Genomic DNA, 20824 nt, shown 5'->3' with positions numbered 1-20824 from the left:
AGGAGAGGTTCGAGATATTTTTCTAAAACTGAACTTGCTCTGCTTCATCAAAACACGACAGCAAAATTTAAACAATACCTTACTTTATTGCCCAAAATTTTGACAAAAGTTCTACTTATAACATATAAAAAGGTAATACTTATTGTTTGCATGGTATAAAATATTCCGTTACATGTGGCTTGGTTTTTATAACTCAAATTCTCACCTTTTTGCACGCTAAATAATAAACGGAAAAACAAATGAAAAAGGCGTTTGACAGTAGGCACGTACTGTAATATGATTACTTCTTATATAAAGCTAAATAAAAAGCTGCATTATTACAATAGTATCACCTATGACTTATAAATGGATCATGTTTAGTTTAGTATTCTGTATATACAAAAAATTAGTTAAAGAACTGTTGAAAGACAAACTAACGTTTTACATGTAACAAAGTGGAATACTCAAAAACTTAAAAAAAATTAAAGAATATGGCATAATTCTAAAACAATGATTCATGCCCAATTCTCTACACTCAACAAATTATGCATAAACATGCACAATGCACACACGCTACAATTGAAACATGTATTGACCAGTAATTTTAAAGAAAATTGTCAATTCTATATTCTCAAAATCTATTTGACGCTTGACTTTCTAATAAATACTTTCATCACTTGCATAATCAGCTAAATACTTCAACATTGTGAAATTAAACTGATAATGGGAAGAAACTCCTATAACTTAAAAAGAACCAGGTGTTTTCCAAGTATAATAAGATTTCCCATGTGTCAGATTATGTCCAGATATAGTGGCAATGTCCAGATAATAAGGGATGGTCCAGATATAATAAGTGAAGGTCCAGGCGTGTTTAAAGAACTGTTACAGCTGTCCAGGTAAGAAGTTCAACAGTCAAGGAAGTTAGCAGCCATGAGCAGTTCCAAAGCAATTTCTGGTGCTATCGGGAACTCTGGAATCTCTGTGCTGCTGTTGGTATAGCGCACCTTGTACATGAAGTACATGCAGACCTTGGACAGCACATGGGAGCTGGAAACAGGTCACAATGTTACAGGTCAATGGGAGTGACTTATGGACAAATACACCATCTCCAGAACCCCTCAAATTCTAGGCCTGGGTCGGATTCCTAGAAAGCAGGTTAAAATCCCTTTTTATCCAATCAAAAGTCCGTATTTATCAATGGGTTAGTGCTAACCTAGGAACCGGCCCCTGGACACTACATCAACACAAGTCAAAACGTTACAGGTCAATGGAGTGGCTTATGGACAAATCCAGATCTTCTCACCTTGGAGGCCTTCAAACTACATCAACATAAGTCTCAACGTTTATATCCTGTTCAATGGGATTCACCTATGGACAAATACACCACACCCAGAGCCCCTCAGCTTGGAGGCTTGGGCACCACATAAACACAAGCCACAACAACATTCAAGCCACAACAACATTCAAGTCCCAACAACATTCAAGTCCCAACAACATTCAAGTCCCAACAACATTCAAGTCCCAACAACATTCAAGTCCCAACAACATTCAAGTCCCAACAACATTCAAGTCCCAACAACATTCAAGTCCCAACAACATTCAAGTCCCAACAACATTCAAGTCCCAACAACATTCAAGTCCCAACAACATTCAAGTCCCAACAACATTCAAGTCCCAACAACATTCAAGTCCCAACAACATTCAAGTCACATCAACATTCAAGCCACAACAACATTCAAGCCACAACAACATTCAAGTCCCAACAACATTCAAGTCACAACAACATTCAAGTCACAACAACATTCAAGTCACAACAACATTCAAGTCCCAACAACATTCAAGCCACAACAACATTCAAGCCCCAACAACATTCAAGTCCCAACAACATTCAAGTCACAACAACATTCAAGTCCCAACAACATTCAAGTCCCAACAACATTCAAGTCCCAACAACATTCAAGTCACAACAACATTCAAGCCACAACAACATTCAAGCCACAACAACATTCAAGCCACAACAACATTCAAGCCACAACAACATTCAATACACAACAACATTCAAGTCCCAACAACATTCAAGTCCCAACAACATTCAAGTCACAACAACATTCAAGCCACAACAACATTCAAGCCACAACAACATTCAAGCCACAACAACATTCAAGCCACAACAACATTCAAGTCACAACAACATTCAAGTCACAACAACATTCAAGCCACAACAACATTCAAGCCACAACAACATTCAAGCCACAACAACATTCAAGCCACAACAACATTCAAGTCACAACAACATTCAAGTCACAACAACATTCAAGCCACAACAACATTTAAGCCACAACAACATTCAAGCCACAACAACATTCAAGCCACAACAACATTCAAGCCACAACAACATTCAAGTCACAACAACATTCAAGCCACAACAACATTCAAGCCACAACAACATTCAAGCCACAACAACATTCAAGCCACAACAACATTCAAGCCACAACAACATTCAAGTCCCAACAACATTCAAGTCCCAACAACATTCAAGCCACAACAACATTCAAGTCACAACAACATTCAAGTCCCAACAACATTCAAGCCACAACAACATTCAAGCCACAACAACATTCAAGCCACAACAACATTCAAGTCACAACAACATTCAAGTCCCAACAACATTCAAGTCACAACAACATTCAAGTCACAACAACATTTAAGCCACAACAACATTCAAGTCACAACAACATTCAAGCCACAACAACATTCAAGCCACAACAACATTCAAGTCACAACAACATTCAAGCCACAACAACATTTAAGCCACAACAACATTCAAGCCACAACAACATTCAAGCCACAACAACATTCAAGCCACAACAACATTCAAGTCACAACAACATTCAAGTCCCAACAACATTCAAGCCACAACAACATTCAAGCCACAACAACATTCAAGCCACAACAACATTCAAGTCACAACAACATTCAAGTCACAACAACATTCAAGTCACAACAACATTCAAGTCACAACATTCAAGTCCCAACAACATTCAAGTCCCAACAACATTCAAGTCACAACAACATTTAAGCCACAACAACATTCAAGTCACAACAACATTCAAGCCACAACAACATTCAAGCCACAACAACATTCAAGTCACAACAACATTCAAGTCACAACAATATTTAAGCCACAACAACATTCAAGTCACAACAACATTCAAGTCCCAACAACATTCAAGCCACAACAACATTCAAGCCACAACAACATTCAAGTCACAACAACATTCAAGTCACAACAACATTCAAGTCACAACAACATTCAAGTCACAACAACATTCAAGCCACAACAACATTTAAGCCACAACAACATTCAAGTCACAACAACATTCAAGCCACAACAACATTCAAGTCACAACAACATTCAAGCCACAACAACATTTAAGCCACAACAACATTCAAGCCACAACAACATTCAAGTCACAACAACATTCAAGCCACAACAACATTCAAGCCACAACAACATTCAAGTCACAACAATATTCAAGCCACAACAACATTCAAGTCACAACAACATTCAAGCCACAACAACATTCAAGTCACATCAACATTCAAGCCACAACAACATTCAAGTCACAACAACATTCAAGTCACAACAACATTCAAGTCCCAACAACATTCAAGTCACAACAACATTCAAGTCCCAACAACATTCAAGTCCCAACAACATTCAAGTCACATCAACATTCAAGTCACATCAACATTCAAGTCACAACAACATTCAAGTCACAACAACATTCAAGCCACAACAACATTCAAGCCACAACAACATTCAAGCCCCAACAACATTCAAGCCACAACAACATTCCAACAGTACACTGCCTCCAAAATCCCTCGAATTGTGGGTCAACTCAAACAACTCAAATTGGTGATTTGTGAAGAAAGCTTCAAGAAAGCATACAACATACATACCACAAATGCTAATAGTTTAGGGGATTTTTTTAAAATATGGAACACTCAAGGCATCAGAAAGATTACAGGATTTGCAATATACCACAACTGCCTAGAGAATATCAATTTGAGCAATGACTTACGGTATCTCCCGGAAATGCACTTCATTGGTCTCATTCTCTGAGAACTGCCCTGAAGCAAAAATTTAAAGTTAAAATCAACAATCACACTCTCTAAAAATGTCTGGTTCAAGTCTGAATATCTTTATCTTAATTTTAATTTTGTATAATGACTTCTAAGGATCTCGGTCTGCAGATGTATCATGTTAAATTGAGCTTGGTAAACTGGACATTTCCAATCATTTTCCATTTTCTTTTTTTATCAATAGAAAGTAACATGACTTGGCTAAAATTTAAATTTGGTAAAATCTAATGAGCAACATCACTGCCTTGATTTTGATATGTCATACCGACAAAGGTCTGTGGACTGAGTGTGCATAAAATTACACTCAGAATCTGCACATAATCCATGAATGGAAAGTTAAAATACTTTCAGTACACTGTACATTGATAATACTAATAATAATACTTGTTTATTAGTCCTCTTGTAGCTAAGCTAAATTACCGGATTTCAAATAACTAATAATATAATAATAAATAATGATTATTTGAAACAATATAATATATTAAATATAATACAGGACTTCCGGAATTATGTATTTTTTTCCTTGAGGTTATGCGCCAAATTTAAAAAAAAATAATGTGCCAAATATTGCAAAGTATGGGCCAATTATGCAAATTGCGTAATGCAATTCGCATAATTAGATGCTTCAGTTACTTAATCAAGAGTCTGAATGCAACGGATTGTTTATGTGCCGTGTTTACATATAAAAGAGCTGCACTATTTAACTTAATCGGACCCAAACCTCCCAATTGGGAATAAAATGAAAAAAAACAGCTACTGAACGATAGTTTCTGTTTTTTTTTCGATTATCCACTACAACGTTACAAGCTGAACAAAATAGAAGATCAAGTTCAGCATGAAACTTTCCAGGATATTGGCTTGCCCACTCTTGAGGTGTTACTTTACATTTCTTTGTTTGTTTCTTGGAATTATTTGGTGTCCTTGTTACAAAAGAATCCATTTTCGAAGCGAAAACACAAGAAGGAAAGATGTTTCCCGCGAAAAAATCGCTACTTTCTTTCCTAAGCTGTGATTGGTTATATTTCTTCCAATAATGGCGCGTGTTATATAAAAAAACTAGAGCACAGCCACCAACAGTTATCAGCATAGAAAGCCTAGTTGTTTTGCGAAGTTCAATCTTGTTTACAAAAATGTGCTGTTAAAATTCCAGCTTTTTTATGCAAAAATGTACGATATTTACAGAGAAAAAAGTATATGTATCTCTTAAGGTATGAAAAAAACCATAGTTTATTAAACGCTTTGTCAAATTTTTCACAAATTATGCACCATTATGCATTTTTTTCCCCGAAATTATGTGAATTATGTGCTCAGAGCGAAATTATGCGCTATCGCATCAGCACATAATCCCGGAAGGCCTGATAATACGTAGCATGGGATATCTGATTTTCAGAGCCAGCGCATGTTTGTTTGTGACAAATTCGCCAAATACACTGGTCACAAAGGGTTTGATGTGACTGCCATGGTTAGCGTGCGTTCTTACAGCGCAACCAGGAAAACCGTGAACACCTAAAATATGCGTGGAATGTTTATTGTCTTCTGACGAATCGGACGCGAGAACTCAGAGAGTGAGACATGTTGAGACATGTTTCTAGTTGACTGTGATTGGTCAGAACAAACGTTCCATTCATCAATCAGAGAGGTAGCAAGGCAGGCCTGTGGAGACGATGCTTACGAACTTGAGCATGGATTGCACAAGGGAGAGGTAAACCACTATAATGTCCTCAGAAGACATGCCACAGTGCTTTAGCTGCCTTATAGCATACAGGCGCCAGTTTGCTTTTTACTATAAGAGTCACAAACTGTTATAGTGCAAAAAATCAACCGTCATTACTTTGCATTAGGATTCAGACACATATTATTATGCGTACAGTATACACACAGTGTGTACATACAGTATATCACAAACCCACCTGGTCCACTGAGCATTGCCTTGATGGTGCCAGAGGTAAGTGCATAGTCCCTGTTAATGATAAACTCATGGCCATCACTAGAAATCAGTTTGACATACATGGCATTAGGCCCCTCACAGCCCCCATATACAGGTTCTGACTGACTATCTTCGCCTTTCTTGTCATCCATGTTGAAATGGCTGCAAAAATATGCAGTAGCTCTCATAAGTTATAATGCAACTTGTAGTACAAAGTAAAGGCTTATGATGTTACCACCCTTGATAGTGGTGGGGGAGGAAGTGAAAAGAGATTAAAAGAGAGAATGATTGAATGAAATGGTTTATTGTATTTCAACTACTGAAGCTCTAATGTCTGTTGATCTGCATGCAGTTTTGAAAGCTATGAATGTGTATGGAAATGAGATAGTGTCAGTATAAGTGTGCATCTGCTTGAATCACTTTAAAAATTCATCTAAGTACTGTATGATAAAATAAAAATAAGGGGATCATCAAAGGGTAGAGAAAGTTATACTGTTAAAATTATAGATATTTTAAATACCCCAAACAAATAAAAAGATTCTGTAAAAAGACGAGGTTGACAACAAAGTGGGTATAATGCATTAGTTCAAAAAATGTATATTAATGTTTATTTTAAACTTGCAGTGTTACATGCAAAAGAAGGAAGATGCAGTCTCTTAGATAGACTAGTAAAAGATTGATCTAAAGCTCGATTGGAATACTATTTATACGTTATTGATGCATTAAAAAATTGATCACATAAACCAGTGAAATTTAGTCGACCTGTTTATGTCTTTGTCGGCATGTCAGAAAATCACGAGGTCTCTGTTATAAATGCTATAATAATGAAAAGCGTCTCAATTACAATCCAACAATAACTTAAAAGTAGTAAGGATTGATACATTTGAAGATAAAACAATCATGCACGTTGTGTTTCTATTAAATCGATTTGGGCTGGAGATTTGAAGAAAGAGAGATGTCTTCCCCAGTTTAGTTGCCATGCACAAAATAATACCGCAATGTAATGATCAAATTGACTGCACTAAATCACCAAAAACCTAAAAGCGATAATCGGTTCTCGGGAGAAATAGTGTAACTAAATGAATACCTCTTCCGGGGTGGACAAACTGGCTTAGAGGATGATGTTCGAGGGAAAAGATGACAGACTTCACCTCAGAGTTCTGTATGCAATGGTTCCCTTTTGAAACATGACTTGACTAAAACTCGCACCAGTTCATCTGTGCTATACCCACCACAGGGATACCACCATATCATCATCTAAAAGGCGGTGGAAAAAATAAAGTTACCAATATACTTTGAAAATTTATTATCAATGAACCACGTTAGATGTTTGCTTTTTTCAAGCACTTGATATTTTTTATATTCGATAAGATTTGGAGAACATAACTCACCACAGGGGCTCATAAGTAGGGGCAATCATCTGTACTATATAAACTTTGATAACTTTATTCCAATAAATACCAATACAGGTATATTAGGATAATATACAAAGTAGGTTGGCTTATATGCCTATATTCTATTCATAATATACAAAAAAAGGTATTTTGGCCTTAACAGTTTGAAAGAGTTATTGATTGCAAATAGATCATTAAAAAATACTCTACGTATATCATTGACATAGTCGCATTCCATTAAGGTATGGTACTCATCCCCAACCTTATTTTTTTCACAGCGTTTCCTAGGATCAGGCTATTTTTAGACGCGCGCGCACGAACGGGCCAATCAGCTACGTTGACGTGGGTCGCGCGCGCAAGTGACGTGAGGCTGCACGCGCAAATTGCAGTTAGGAAGAATATATTTTTATCTATCATCCGTCGGTTTTGTTTGTTTATTAAAAGAATTGCAAGCTAGAATTCAAAGTCATAGGTAGGGTTGGATTCATATTAAAGAAGAGAGCAACAAAAAGTCTTCGTTTGTCTGAGTAGCCAGGTCGCTTAGCGCACAAAAAGAGCTCAATCTATACACAGCGGACAAAAGCACCAGACTTGGTATAATTATAGCCTATGAGATGGTAATTAATATTACCGGTGCCATTAGCGGATCCATAGATAAAGAGCAATTCTTTTTTTTAGAAATCTGGTATTGCGGGTACCCTGTGGTGAGATTTTCATACCTTTTCATGAGGCAAAAAAAGATAAAAATGCACACATTTGAAAACGATTTCTATCATTTAAGCTGTACTCTATCGAATTCCGAACAAAAAAACGTATAAATAGCTATAAAAAGCTACATTTGAAGAAGAAGGAAATCTACTGGAACCCAGGCTCCGCGCGGTCTTTTTTTTACATCCCTCTACCTAACATACAAATATAATAATAATATGACTGATTTCCGTCCATCAAATAAGCACAATAGGTGGTGCACATGAATTTCACCAGAAATTTTCTTTCAATGAGCTGTCTAAGCATTATATTAAGGGTTACAGAGCTTTGATTCAACCAGCGCGGCTGTAATTAATAGGCCCGTCACCAGGAAAAAATCAGCTACTGGCGTTTACGGATATGGCGCTCAAAACCATCTGATCGTTTATAACTTACATAAAATAATTCTGGCTTAAGTCAGGTTTGGGCCTAAACGTGTCCTAAGGTCGACGCTAGTACCGTTGACACTAGAGTTTTTGTACATTTGTTTATAGCACCGTCGAAGGAAACATCTTCTGTTTGGAAAAGAAATCCCAGCGTACCCTGCACACAAGCTTGCGTACGCGCATCATTCTAAAAAGTCTCTCTTTCAGTTTATTTCAGAATGACTTTTTTCCCTTTATTACAATAACGGTCCGCCGATCACTGATCGTGCGCCTTAGAAAAAGCCTCTAAAACTCTGTCCTTAGTAAAAATCGGTTAAAGGATTTCTCATTCCCGAAATCTCCCAAGCGTGTCTCATGCGCATTGTGGAGCTTGGACATCCCAAGAAAGGTACGTACCATTTTTAACAGCTTCCAGTTATATATTCTGATAATATATTATATTCTATAAGCCTGACAAAAAGCTCTACACTTTTTTTATCATCCTCTCTCGCTTCCTGGAGACCTTTCCTTTACTTATGCTCCATGGCTTTTTCCATCACAATTCCTGTGCCATTTTGCGCTATTGCGACAAAGAGTTTCTACAGATGTTTCTTCTGATGCAGAACATCTAAATACTTTAATTCTCAAGAAAAGATTCACAAACTAATTACTTCGATTGAGGAGGCATATCTAAAGCATCTCGTTGTTGTGTGGTGTCTAGTTGACATACATTTACAAAGCCCCTATTAAATCCAGCTCTACCTCTTTAGCCAGTTAGCCAACGTCAAAATACCCGATAATTGCAATAAACGCAGATTTAGAAGAAATACATTTAAATTCAAGACAAAAGTTCATATTTAGTAGGTTATTGACATTGTAAGTCCTTGATACATAAAGTATGAGCCTTTTTTTCACCTATAATACGCGATTTTATGAGGTACTACCGCGTATTCGCCCCATGACAGGTAATCCGGAATCCGGAATCCATGAAAAAATGAGATATGGGATCCGGAATCCATGAAAAAATGAGATATGGAATCCGGAATCCATGAAAAAATGAGATATGGAATCCGGAATCCATGAAAAAATGAGATATGGAATCCGGAATCCATGAAAAAATGAGATATGGAATCCGGAATCCATGCTGCTGGGATCCGGAATCCACGAGAAAAAACCCACATGGAATCCGGAATCCACACACTAGGATCCGGAATCCAGAACCCTATTGGAGAACCTGTCATGGGGCGAGCGTATCTATGCCAATATAAGCCGCCATCTTGGATAACCGTGAGGGGGATTGGGTCTAGCCTTGAAAACTTTTTCTCTTGATAAAGCGTTTTAATGCAGCCGACGACAATTTTATCTTGAAATATTAACAAATAGCGTTATATTTCCCCTACTAGAATAAAACAATCAGATATTTCGCCTTAGTTTTGGAGATACAAGGTCTTTTAAATTTCACCACAGGAAGCCCGTGATCGACGCTTTTTTCTAATTTTTATTCCGTTATTACACGAAATCCTCAAGTGGTACCGGTGGGCACCGGTCTCAATATTAATTAGCATCCTCTTGGCTATCTTTGTGCTAAGTTTGGTGCTTTTGTCCGCTATGTATAGATTGAAACACTAAGCGACCGGACTAGAGACTGCGCGTGCAGTTGAGCTCATAAGCCAAAACGTCAACACAAAAGTAGAATCTGATTGGCTCATCCGCGCGTCTAAAAATAGCCTAATCCTAGGAAACGCCGTGACACCTATATAGTACCAGAACATGGGGAAGTTGATTGCCCCTACTTATGAGCCCCGGCTCACCATTATTTTACTTGCATCTTTCTTAAAGAGGGGAGGGGGCACAAAATTACCAAAAAAGTAAAAACTAATGTGTTTGCAGGTATGGTACACTAACACTAGTCTGTAATTTATGGTCACACTGTGTTTTTTTTCTCTAAAATAGATATGGGTGGAAAGTTATTGTACGCATTTTTTGATTGGCTATTAATTTGTTCTAAAATCGGATGATTTTTTTGACCAATCAGAATCCTCGTAAGAAGTTCGAGTCTGCAGTAAAAACCCGAAGCCCCGTCAAAAGCCAGCAACATTGGCACAAAATTTCATCATCATTTCCTCCTGATCCCCAGACAAAAGGTCTTCGATTTGCGTTGTTAATCATTGTCCCGCAGTCACGGTCATTCATCTACTTATACTTGCTCGATAATAAGCTACCGTCGGTGGAGGTTTCAGCTATGTTGGGACAACTGAAGGAGGAATGGGAGAAATTTATAATCGACTCGCTTAGTTGTCAAAAATATCTGAAGGACTTTGCCAACCTCAAAACCGATGCAGAACGCTTCAGATTTTGCAGGAGACTTTTAAGGTAGAGCTCAGTGTCGAGGAATACATCTATGTGTCTCAAATTGCGAAACTTTTGCAATCTGTTGTAGCTTCACTGGCGTTTTACTTCGTACTGTACTTCGTTTGACGTTCTTTCTTCGTTTGCTTGAAGCAACCCTTGTTTACAAAGGACACATGAGCTTTTGCGAATGATAAAAAAAAAACAATTGAATTTGTCAGTTCTTTAGTATTTTGGTATTCATCGCTCTAGCGAAATGTAAGTTAAGCACGAGATAGTATTTTGACCCACAAAGGCGCACAATATGAACATTGATACACTGTAAGTACTGACGTGATCTCTCTGTTTGTGTTAATTTTTTGGCATATATCTCTTAAGACAGCCTTGTTGCAATTGAAATTGGTGGTGAACAAAAGCGCATGTTACTTTATTGAGCAAAGGCGTCAAATATTCAGGGTTGAGCTATGTGAGGTTGTACCATGTCAGGGGCTGCAGGATAAACAGGCAATATAATTACTTTCGAGTTCTTTTTTTTTATATTCTCCTTCACTTTACTAAACTTTAAAATGAAGATAGTATTGCACGTTTTAATCAACTTTGGCATTAAACTGTCTCATTTTTATTAGCACATCTAATGGATATGTCCCATTGTTTATGCATGGTACCCATTCAATTGTCTCATGAACAATAGTCTGATGGTGTGATCTCTCAACAAGACATGGTCTGACTAATATCATATGCACAATGATAACATCTGGCATGGCAAACTGGCAGGATTATATTCCTTTGCCCTTTTGGACTATTAATAAAAACATGCCCATCAGACCCACTTTAGAAGTGGACCAAACTGTAAAAGGATAGTGAGTGAGTGATTGATGGATATTTTTGTATTTTATAATAGATCTGATACGATTGCACAAGGCTTCATTGCAAAAGTGCATGAACTTCTCGCTAATAAGTCTTCCTGCAAGTCAAAAGAGCTATCACTTCGGTGGTGTCTTGCTGGGGACCTGGCATTCACTAAGAGTCAATTCCACAGAGCTCTGTCGTATTACTCACAGGTATTTTATTTTTTGAAATAGATGTTGCACTCTTTTTTATTGTGCTGTCAATTCATTGTCATGATTTTTTAAGCATTTGTAAAAAAAAAGCAGCGCAATCACTGACCAAGTTTTGATGGGTCTGACCAATAATTTAATTTGCACCCAGCTCTTCTATTCTCTAGTTTATTCATAGGGGTATATCAAATTTAGGTGTATAGGAGCAACGACAAAAAATTTCAAAAGTAGTACACACAGTTTTCATAGGGAATCTTTTCCCCTTGCCCTTTGCCTGCATTGTAAGAATATTTGTTTCATGCTTTGTCTTTTTTGTTAACAGGCTATACAGTACTTTCCCCATCAAACTGGTGACCAGCAGTCTACTCTACAGATATGCCTGCCTTCAATTCTTTCAAAGAGGGCAGAGGTTCTCTTTCTGGTAGGGGAGTATGAGGTGAGTCAAAGTACTAGCACTTAAGAAGTGTGAAGTAGTCTAAATGGTCACATCTTGTTTATCTTTTAGTAAAATGGAGTTATTGCATGCTTATTTAAAAATTTCAGGCTTCTTTGAACGACATAGCTGAGGCATCTTCTCTTCAGTACAACCATGTAATAAGAGACAAGCTATTGAAACTTCAGAAATCTTGTCTCCGTAAACAAGCTCGCCACAGCCAAAATAAGAATGGTAAGTGGGGTATAGGATTATTTTAAGTGACTTTACTTGCAAACATAAAATATTTGCTCACTGTATTATTCAGTACTTGAAGTTTTTTCCTACTTTATGTGAGTTCCTTTTCAGGGAAAGTCTTTACTAGATTTTTTTTGCTTTAAGGTTCCAGTGGTTCTGCATGCTTGTCTGGGGGTCGACACCCAAAGATGGCCAATGGCTCCAGCTTGTTAAAGATCAACTATGACCAGAACCAGGGCAGATTCTTGCAGGTACAATCATAGGCTTTTAACTAGCAAATCATGACTAAAAGCAAATCTGACACAGCAAACACGGCTATATAATAATATTATACAGTACTGATAGAAAGTAAAGCAACCGAATTTCGCCGAAATTTGCCGTATATTCGGCGATAACATCCGAAAACACCTGTAATTCGCTGAAAGATTGGCAGCGCCGAAATTCTTTTGTTTTGCAAACTCCTGAAATGTTGGCAAATTTTCAACTTAGCAAGAATTTAAGGCAAATGTGGTTCTAGCTGAATTTCGCCGTTCTAAATTTCGGATAGACTTACATGTACAGCACAAATCCCTGAGATTTGTACGGACACTAATCTGCTAATGTTGGCAAAGCGATTTCGCAGGCTTTTAATTTTATTTTTTAGAGGCAGAGGATTCTTCTTTATCAGAATCTCAAAATTTGATTCTCTTAGCTTAGTTTAATACGAGAGCAAAGTTTTAAGGGGAACCAATGCACATAATACATAGTCACAGAACATGTTACTCTCCAATGCCTCCGCGTCTCTAAAACTTGTGCGTTTGAAAACTTCGATTGCTCCTCTCCAAGACACCACTACGCAAAATATCGACCAACTAGTAAGTTACAGTATATAAAGGAACTTCAAATAAAATAAACATCCTGTAAATAATTTTTTTTTCGGAAATATAATGTGTTGCTTAAGATTGCGTTTCAATTTATCTGAATACTCGATTAGTCCAATCAATCTACGGTTTATAATCAGACTAATTGCAACACAAGGTTTTTTAACGTTTTTGTATTAATTTAGTCTCCCTTTATAACATACTAAAAGTATAAGAAAATCGGAGCACGTAAACACCCAGAAAACCACATCGATTTTCCCCATACAAGGCTTGTATGAAGAACCACAGGAATCCCAAATCATGAAAATCACGAAAAATACACATACTTTAACACATTGACCCCTAAACCGGCCTGTACCGGCTTTGGGAAGTACCCACAACCCAAAAAATTCATAAATGCAAAATAAACACAACAAGATGAAGATACGCAGGCATCAGTCTAAGGGATAAATGGTCATGAAGATATGCATCCAACCAAGGTGTTGGCAACTACTCTTAAGCCAAATAATAGTACAGGTTCTTTGACAAATTTCAAATCGAACAAGGAAAGAAAAGCAGAATCACCCCTCTCAATAAAACGCTCAAAATACCACACAAGGGAGAGAGATCAGCAAACACAGCTCAAGACACAAATAGATACCTTTATTCTGATCCTCCAGATACTTTTCCATGGCCTCAAGACACAATGTGCACTCCTTGAAGGCTTGTAAAACCACGAAGATGCCTTTACGTATTGCAAAGAATTCTGGGAGATCCAGTGAAAAATTCACGAGGGGAGGGCCAGTCAACACTCCTCTCCCCAAAGTCAGATGGTTTTTTTTATAAGTCTTTTCACCCCGAAGGCAAACAAATCAATTTCAGGTCATACAGACCCAGAATAGCAGTGTAAACAATTTTGGAATCAATTTGGTTTCAGAAAAGACAGCATTTAGGAGAGCTGTGGTGATTCATTAGAAAATTATTTTCTCATCCAGGCAAAGCCAAACAAGAAAAATCATCATGAATCCACCTTTGCTTGCAAATATCCATTCATGATGTCCTGAGACACTCTCCTAATATGCTCATAGCTGTATTTTTGATGAAAAATACAAGCAACCATCAACTTGTGCTTGCTTCAGCACAACGACAAGGGATTAAAAGTGGGGAGCGCAAAGCACTGTTGGAAAGCTACCACTGACTAGGTGCAGCTGTGTTTGACTTTGAGGGGCTGTATCAAACTCAGAATAGGGGGGGAGGTATCGGTTTAAGTCGGTTTTTTTTTAATTCAGCTCAAAAATAGCCAGGAGTCAATGGGTTCAAAAAATCAAATTTATACCACTACTATAAATGATAAGAAATATATATTTCTACACGATCTGGATAAAAATCAAGTAATCTGATATAGCTTATCTATTTTAGGCAAAACCAACAGGTTTCTATCTTTACAGGTCTTTAGAAGGAGAATCAAGCACATCATGTAATTATTATCATTAGTTTGAGCTATCATTGGTAGTAACCGCGGTCACCGCAGTCACTTTAGTGGTATCATTAACACATCATAGCGTGTGACAAGCTTTCCTGCGACAGGCTTTCCATGGGCCACAAAAACTTTTATAATCAGTGGCTTTGCGTACCAAGTTTTAGTTTAAAATAACCGTTTGGAAAAGAGACCCAAAGAATCTTTACATTAATTTGAGATACAACAACTGTATTTCTGCATGTAAAATATTTTTGTTGAGACTCTCTATCGTGTTTATTTACATGGCTTATCGAAGTCGCAACAAGATCGTGTAGGTAAATTAGCAAAGCGTAAGTTATTAGGCAAGCGAAACTCCAAACAATTTCCTTACAAATCAAGTGTATTCTTTTTAACGAGAACAAGTTGTGTTTTCATAATTTGCTTACCCTAGCATCGTCTATCTTTTGTGAGTTTAGAATTACCGGCCATGAACCGATTGTGAACATAGACGTCACATGTGTTGTTTGCTGATCGCGCATCGTCTGTGCCGTAATAACATAGAGCTTTGATAACTCTGTGTCCGTCCTGAGAGAGTACAGTGTACAGAAAAAAAACTCATTTACAACGAAAGTCAAAATCAATAACCCTTAACTGCCAAAAAAACTATAGCCGAATTTTTGGTGAAGATACCCGGAATTTTGGATTAGAACAATAGACAAATTTTCCGGGAAATTTGTCAGTTTTCGGTTGCATTACTTTCTGTCAGTACTGTATATGCCTAAGTCAATATGTACGAGATTGAAGGTAGATTCATTATACTCTTGAGTGTAAGGGCAACATAAAGATAGCACACTGTAAGTCTCTTTCAATAACTGTATATTGAGATTTTCTTACATGTTTCTTCTCATTTTGATTAAATCCCCGCATAAAATCAACTAACACTATGCCCTTTATAACAATGGAAGTATTTTTTCTATTAGGCATCAAGTGAAATTCGAGCTGGTGACACACTAATTGCAGAGGAGCCATACTCTGCTGTTTTACTGCCAGAAAATGCAAAGACCCACTGTGAGTGCTGTTATAAATCCCTGGTAGCTCCTGTGCCGTAAGTATACATCTCCCTTTTTTCCAAATATACAGCACACATAAATTTTATTGAAATAATCCGAAAACCATACTCATACTGAATTTCTTTTTTGTTAGGTGTAACCACTGTTCATCAGTGTTATACTGCTCAGCTGCTTGCCGCAACAAGGCGTGGTCTCAGTACCATCATGTTGAGTGTGAAATCTTTCCTGTCTTGGAAATAGTAAGTTATTATGATAAGTGATGATGTTTGTTGTTGTTTTACCTCAGCCACTTGCAGTTTTAAACCACTTTGTCTTTTATCCAATGTTTACCAGGTTGACACATTCACTCACTTGTCACTGAGAATCTTATTAACCACGAGTGCCAAAGACATCATAGGTGAGTGTTATCTTATGATAGAATTACCCTAATGGTATTGCCCATTCATGCTAAATAAACTATGAAAACACATACCCATGAGACAATGCCATGATTGTTATAAAGATGATAATTACTCCAATTTGAGTACCATTTTTTATTGTAATTTATTAACAAAAGTGACACACTTCGTTTAAATATGGCCTAATTTTGCTTTTTCTGGTGGTACCATCTAGATGTTCTGAACGGACTTTCACGTGATGTTGCCACAACTTCCTGTTCTCTTCCTGGCTGTACTGTTAGTGGATCATACCCTGGCGACTATGGCTCTGTGTTTTCCCTGGTTACAAACTCGGACCTCCAACCTATCAAAGCATTGATGTCCTATGCAATGGTAAGTTTGAAGCTGTTGACTGTCATGATGATACTTGGTGTAAGATGGCAAATGTGATGATTATGATAATTACGATGGTGGTGAAGGTTGTAATGGTGATGAAATTATGGAAATAATGGTGATGATGGTGACTGTGATAAAAATGGCGATGATGGCTGTTATGGTGATGATGATGCCGATTATTATGGCAATGATGGTGATGGTGACTTATAATAATGGTGATGATGATGATGATGATGATGATGGCGATTATGATGATCATAGTGAGAGATGATGATGATGATGGCGATTATGATGATCATAGTGAGAGATGATGATGATGATGGCAGTGGTTGTGAAAAAAACTGATGCTTGTGGTGCTTTTCTAATTCTTTCTTTGTTTATTTAGAACTCTGCGTTCCTGGTGGAATTTCTTGAAAATGGAACCTCCAGTGCTTGTATTCATTGCTCACAAATCAAATCAGATAAAACTAAAGTACAAACAGAACTGGACTCCGATGATGACAGTGATTGCTCAGAAGTTTACAATGCTTGTGAGGAACAAAGGACACAAAATGGAAATTTTGAACAGGACAGGACCTTATGTAGCAGGAACACACCCTATAGTAGGCAAGCTTACACATCTTTGGGTATCACCACAGAGGAATTCTGTGGAAAGGATGGTTTGAGTAGTGATGTTGTTGGTGCCTTACTGGTCCACCATTTACAACAAATGCCATGCAACGTCCATGCCATAACAGCAATAGTCTCAACAAGTAGCAGCGACGAGGAGGATGAAGAAATGGGTGGCAGCCATGATCAAGTTGTGTCCCGGGAGCAGCGGAGGATAGCTAGTGCTATATACCCTACAGCATCTTTACTCAACCACGCTTGTGATCCAGATGTCCTTGTCAGGTAAGCTCTAGATTAATTTTTTTAGAAATTTTTTTAGCCAGTTTTTTTGTTGTTATTTAGACACAATGAATGAAGTGGTGATAAAAACTTGATAAAAAAGTTGATAAGTATGTGATAAAAAAAGTTTGGACTCAAAGCATTAGTCTCAATTGAATAATACTTTATGTGAATTGTTCTTGATAGGATAATGGTTTGATTTGACCTTCCATAATACAGTATCCATAATACAATACCCTCTCCCCCCCACCACCACCAAAAAAAAATCTAAGTGCTAAATTTGTTTGTGTTCTCACAGCTTTGTTGATGGGGTGCTAGTGGTGAGAGCTACCCATAACATAGCCCCTGGCTCTGGGATAACCCACTGTTATGGGCCCCACGTAAACCACATGCCGCGTGAAGAGAGACAGAAGCTCCTGTACAAGCAGTATTTCTTCACCTGTCAATGTTCTGCTTGCACTAGGTATGTATGTTATGCCAAATGGTTGTATTAAGATTAAAGGGGCCAAAATATTGCAGATCGGATGCGTGAAGTTTCAGAAAACAATGATGTGAAAATGTTTATGCCAAAAAAAAATGATGTTAGATTTGAACAGTAGCTTCTCCGACACGTTTTTCTGTTCTGAGTCACGTGACCATGGGAGGGGTAAGATGACGTCATCACTTGTTTTATTTATGTATAAAACACTTAAGGTATGTTGAAAGTTCCATGAGATTTGACAAAAAAACAGAAGCTTTTATAAAACAAACAAATTTCCCTAGCAACGGACTCAAAAGATAGTACCATAGGCCCTAAACTTAATTTCTTATATAAAATGTATGCTTCTAAGAAAATACAGGCTGAGGCAAGAAGGCCGCTGTTACATCGTTCAGATTTCCTAAAAAGAAACAATTTTACTGTTTCAGTTGATGCACAGATTTTTCTTTCCCGCCTAACATTCTAGCATGGCAGTCTCTAAGCTTGTGATATTCACTATGTGCTTGCCCAGCTTAAATTTTAGTAGCACGGAGCCTTAATTGGTGTATACTCTCGTTTTCCTTTTCCTTTTTTTATATTTTTTTGAAAATAAAGCAAACAATGTTATCCAAGGGCTTTATCACATTTTCTCAATTTCTTGTTTGCGAGCAAATTAAATTCTCCATATTGTGATAAAATCTAGTCGCGTTTGATAACTTGCTGTCCTATTTAATTTTTAGTGATGAAGAGATGGAAAACACCAGACTGTGTTTCTCGGCGTTTGCCTGCCCCAGGTGCAAGTGCCCAATGAAGCCATCACCTCTTGAACCCTCCCTCGCGCGTTGTCAAAACAAAAAATGCACTCTAGAGAAAAGCATAGAGGAAGAATTGAGCCGCTCCCGCCAAGCAGAGCTGCTGTTCTTCAAAGCTGTGCGAACTATGGAGAGAATCGGAGTCCAGGAAGCGCTTGGGCTTTTCCAGGAATGCTTGCGCACCAGGACACAAATACTGCACCCACACCACAAGGACTTGGCGGAGACACACGACGCACTGGCAAGGTTCGTATAGCAGGACTGCGTCGGCATATGATGGAGCTCATGTTTAATTTTATTCAAATCTTAAACACGAGGTTCCGCTATAAAAGAGAAAGCTCCTCCCACCACCTGGCTCGAATTTGCAATTATAATTAGAATACCACCACGCTAGCAGTCACAAATTAAAAGTCTCCTGTAACAAATGCTTATCCCTTAGCCTAGTTCGTTTGGAATAAAACTATTTTTTTACAGGTAACAAGACAATTTTGATAACAGTTCGATAAATTAGTGATTTGCTACCAACTCACGTTTTCGGTGCAAAACTTATGTTAATTATGCGCTTTCCATAATCTAACGCATCTGCATAAATTATAACTACGCTGTGATAAAAAATTCTCGTATTTTAGAGTGCACACAGCTTGGTATAGCATTATTTTACTATAAATAGAAACATTTTAGGTGGACAAGTCCAGGGATGATGTTTAATTTGGTTTTAAATATGAAATTTTAATTTAGCGCTCAGACCAATGGTCCTTACATGTTGATTCATTGACGGCTGATTGATAACTGATTGTTCTGGAGCCCGGGGGTGGGAGGAGCTTTTCCTTTTAAAGCGGAACCTCGTGTTTAAGTTAACATAGTTACAGGCCTGTGGACCCTCATTCGTGACGCACCTCGGTTTTTTTAGTCTGTGATTCTGACTTGCGTGACAGTTAGGTATTTTTTTTTTTTGGTGAAATTCAAAACTCTCATAATTTTGAAAAAATATATATATGATATCCATTCCCGAAGTGGCGACTAACAGAAAAAAAAAAGCTAGCGCAGGAGTATAATCAAAACCAAAATTTCCGCTAAGCTGTAGTATTCTGATAGCTTAATTTACAAATTTTAGGTGTTAGGTCTGATAGCAACCTTCCCTCTTTTCACAGATGTTACGCTATGATCGGCGATTTCAAACTAGCGTCGCAGCATTGCTTGCAAAGCTCCGAGGCCGTCGAGAAAGCATTCGGCTCCACAAGCGTCGAATACGCTCACGAACTCCACAAACTATCTCAGCTTCTCTTCAACGATAGGCAAGCCAAGAAAGCTCTGCCGATGATTGACAAGGCTGCCAGTCTCCTGGCAACCTACTACGGCCGTAATCACCCGGATGTGCAGGAACTCGTTGAGATGAAGGCGTGTCTAACGTCAAATGGCTCTGTTCACATCAATTATTGACAAAGCTGGTAGTCTCCTAGCAACCTGCTACGGTCTAAACCGTCTGGACATGAGCTGTGTTCAGCATTGTTCAGTCTAAGCAATGAGAGTTAAAAGCGAGGTGTCATTTGAAGATTGTAACCATGTCGAATGGTTTACCAAGTTAATCAAGCAAGTTCAGCTATGACTGCTTGGTATTGGTATTGTTCGTATGAAAAAATAAGCATAAGGAGTGAAGTTTGTAGAGTATACTATAGCAAAGAAGATATTATATAGTATACAATGTTAAGATTATATTTGTAGCTTTCTGTACAGTAGCAATATTTTCTCAAAGTGAGAACTTAGCTAATTATCCCGTTACGAGGGAATAAAAATCGTCTAATAATTTGGATTTTTTTTATTGTCTGCCCCCCTGCCCTGCCCCAACAAGCCACCCCTCATTTACCACCCCAAGGAGTTCTTCCCGTAAATT

The 20824-nt window shown here is 37.8% G+C and overlaps 2 protein-coding genes across 2 annotated transcripts; one reads left to right on the top strand and one right to left on the bottom strand.

Moving 5' to 3' along the window:
* Positions 1 to 66: 66 nt before the first annotated feature.
* Positions 67 to 7254, bottom strand: LOC116614223 (elongin-C). Its single transcript, XM_048726494.1, has 4 exons — positions 7140 to 7254; positions 6036 to 6214; positions 4065 to 4113; positions 67 to 1026 (listed from the first exon to the last, which is right to left on the bottom strand). Exons 2-4 carry the CDS (start codon positions 6202 to 6204, stop codon positions 885 to 887), a joined length of 360 nt encoding a protein of 119 aa, XP_048582451.1. The 5' UTR covers positions 6205 to 6214; positions 7140 to 7254; the 3' UTR covers positions 67 to 884.
* Positions 7255 to 10612: 3358 nt separating this feature from the next.
* LOC5506582 (SET and MYND domain-containing protein 4) lies at positions 10613 to 20737 on the top strand. The gene is made up of 13 exons (XM_032374986.2): positions 10613 to 10931; positions 11809 to 11968; positions 12288 to 12401; positions 12509 to 12632; positions 12780 to 12886; positions 15914 to 16038; positions 16137 to 16242; positions 16337 to 16400; positions 16616 to 16773; positions 17162 to 17667; positions 17963 to 18127; positions 18862 to 19179; positions 20085 to 20737. Exons 1-13 carry the CDS (start codon positions 10801 to 10803, stop codon positions 20371 to 20373), a joined length of 2367 nt encoding a protein of 788 aa, XP_032230877.2. The 5' UTR covers positions 10613 to 10800; the 3' UTR covers positions 20374 to 20737.
* The last annotated feature ends 87 nt before the right edge of the window (positions 20738 to 20824 follow it).

The sequence above is a fragment of the Nematostella vectensis genome, chromosome 4 (assembly GCF_932526225.1).
Source record: "Nematostella vectensis chromosome 4, jaNemVect1.1, whole genome shotgun sequence".
Classification (NCBI taxonomy): domain Eukaryota; kingdom Metazoa; phylum Cnidaria; class Anthozoa; order Actiniaria; family Edwardsiidae; genus Nematostella; species Nematostella vectensis.
This window is presented reverse-complemented; position numbering and strand designations above follow the sequence as displayed.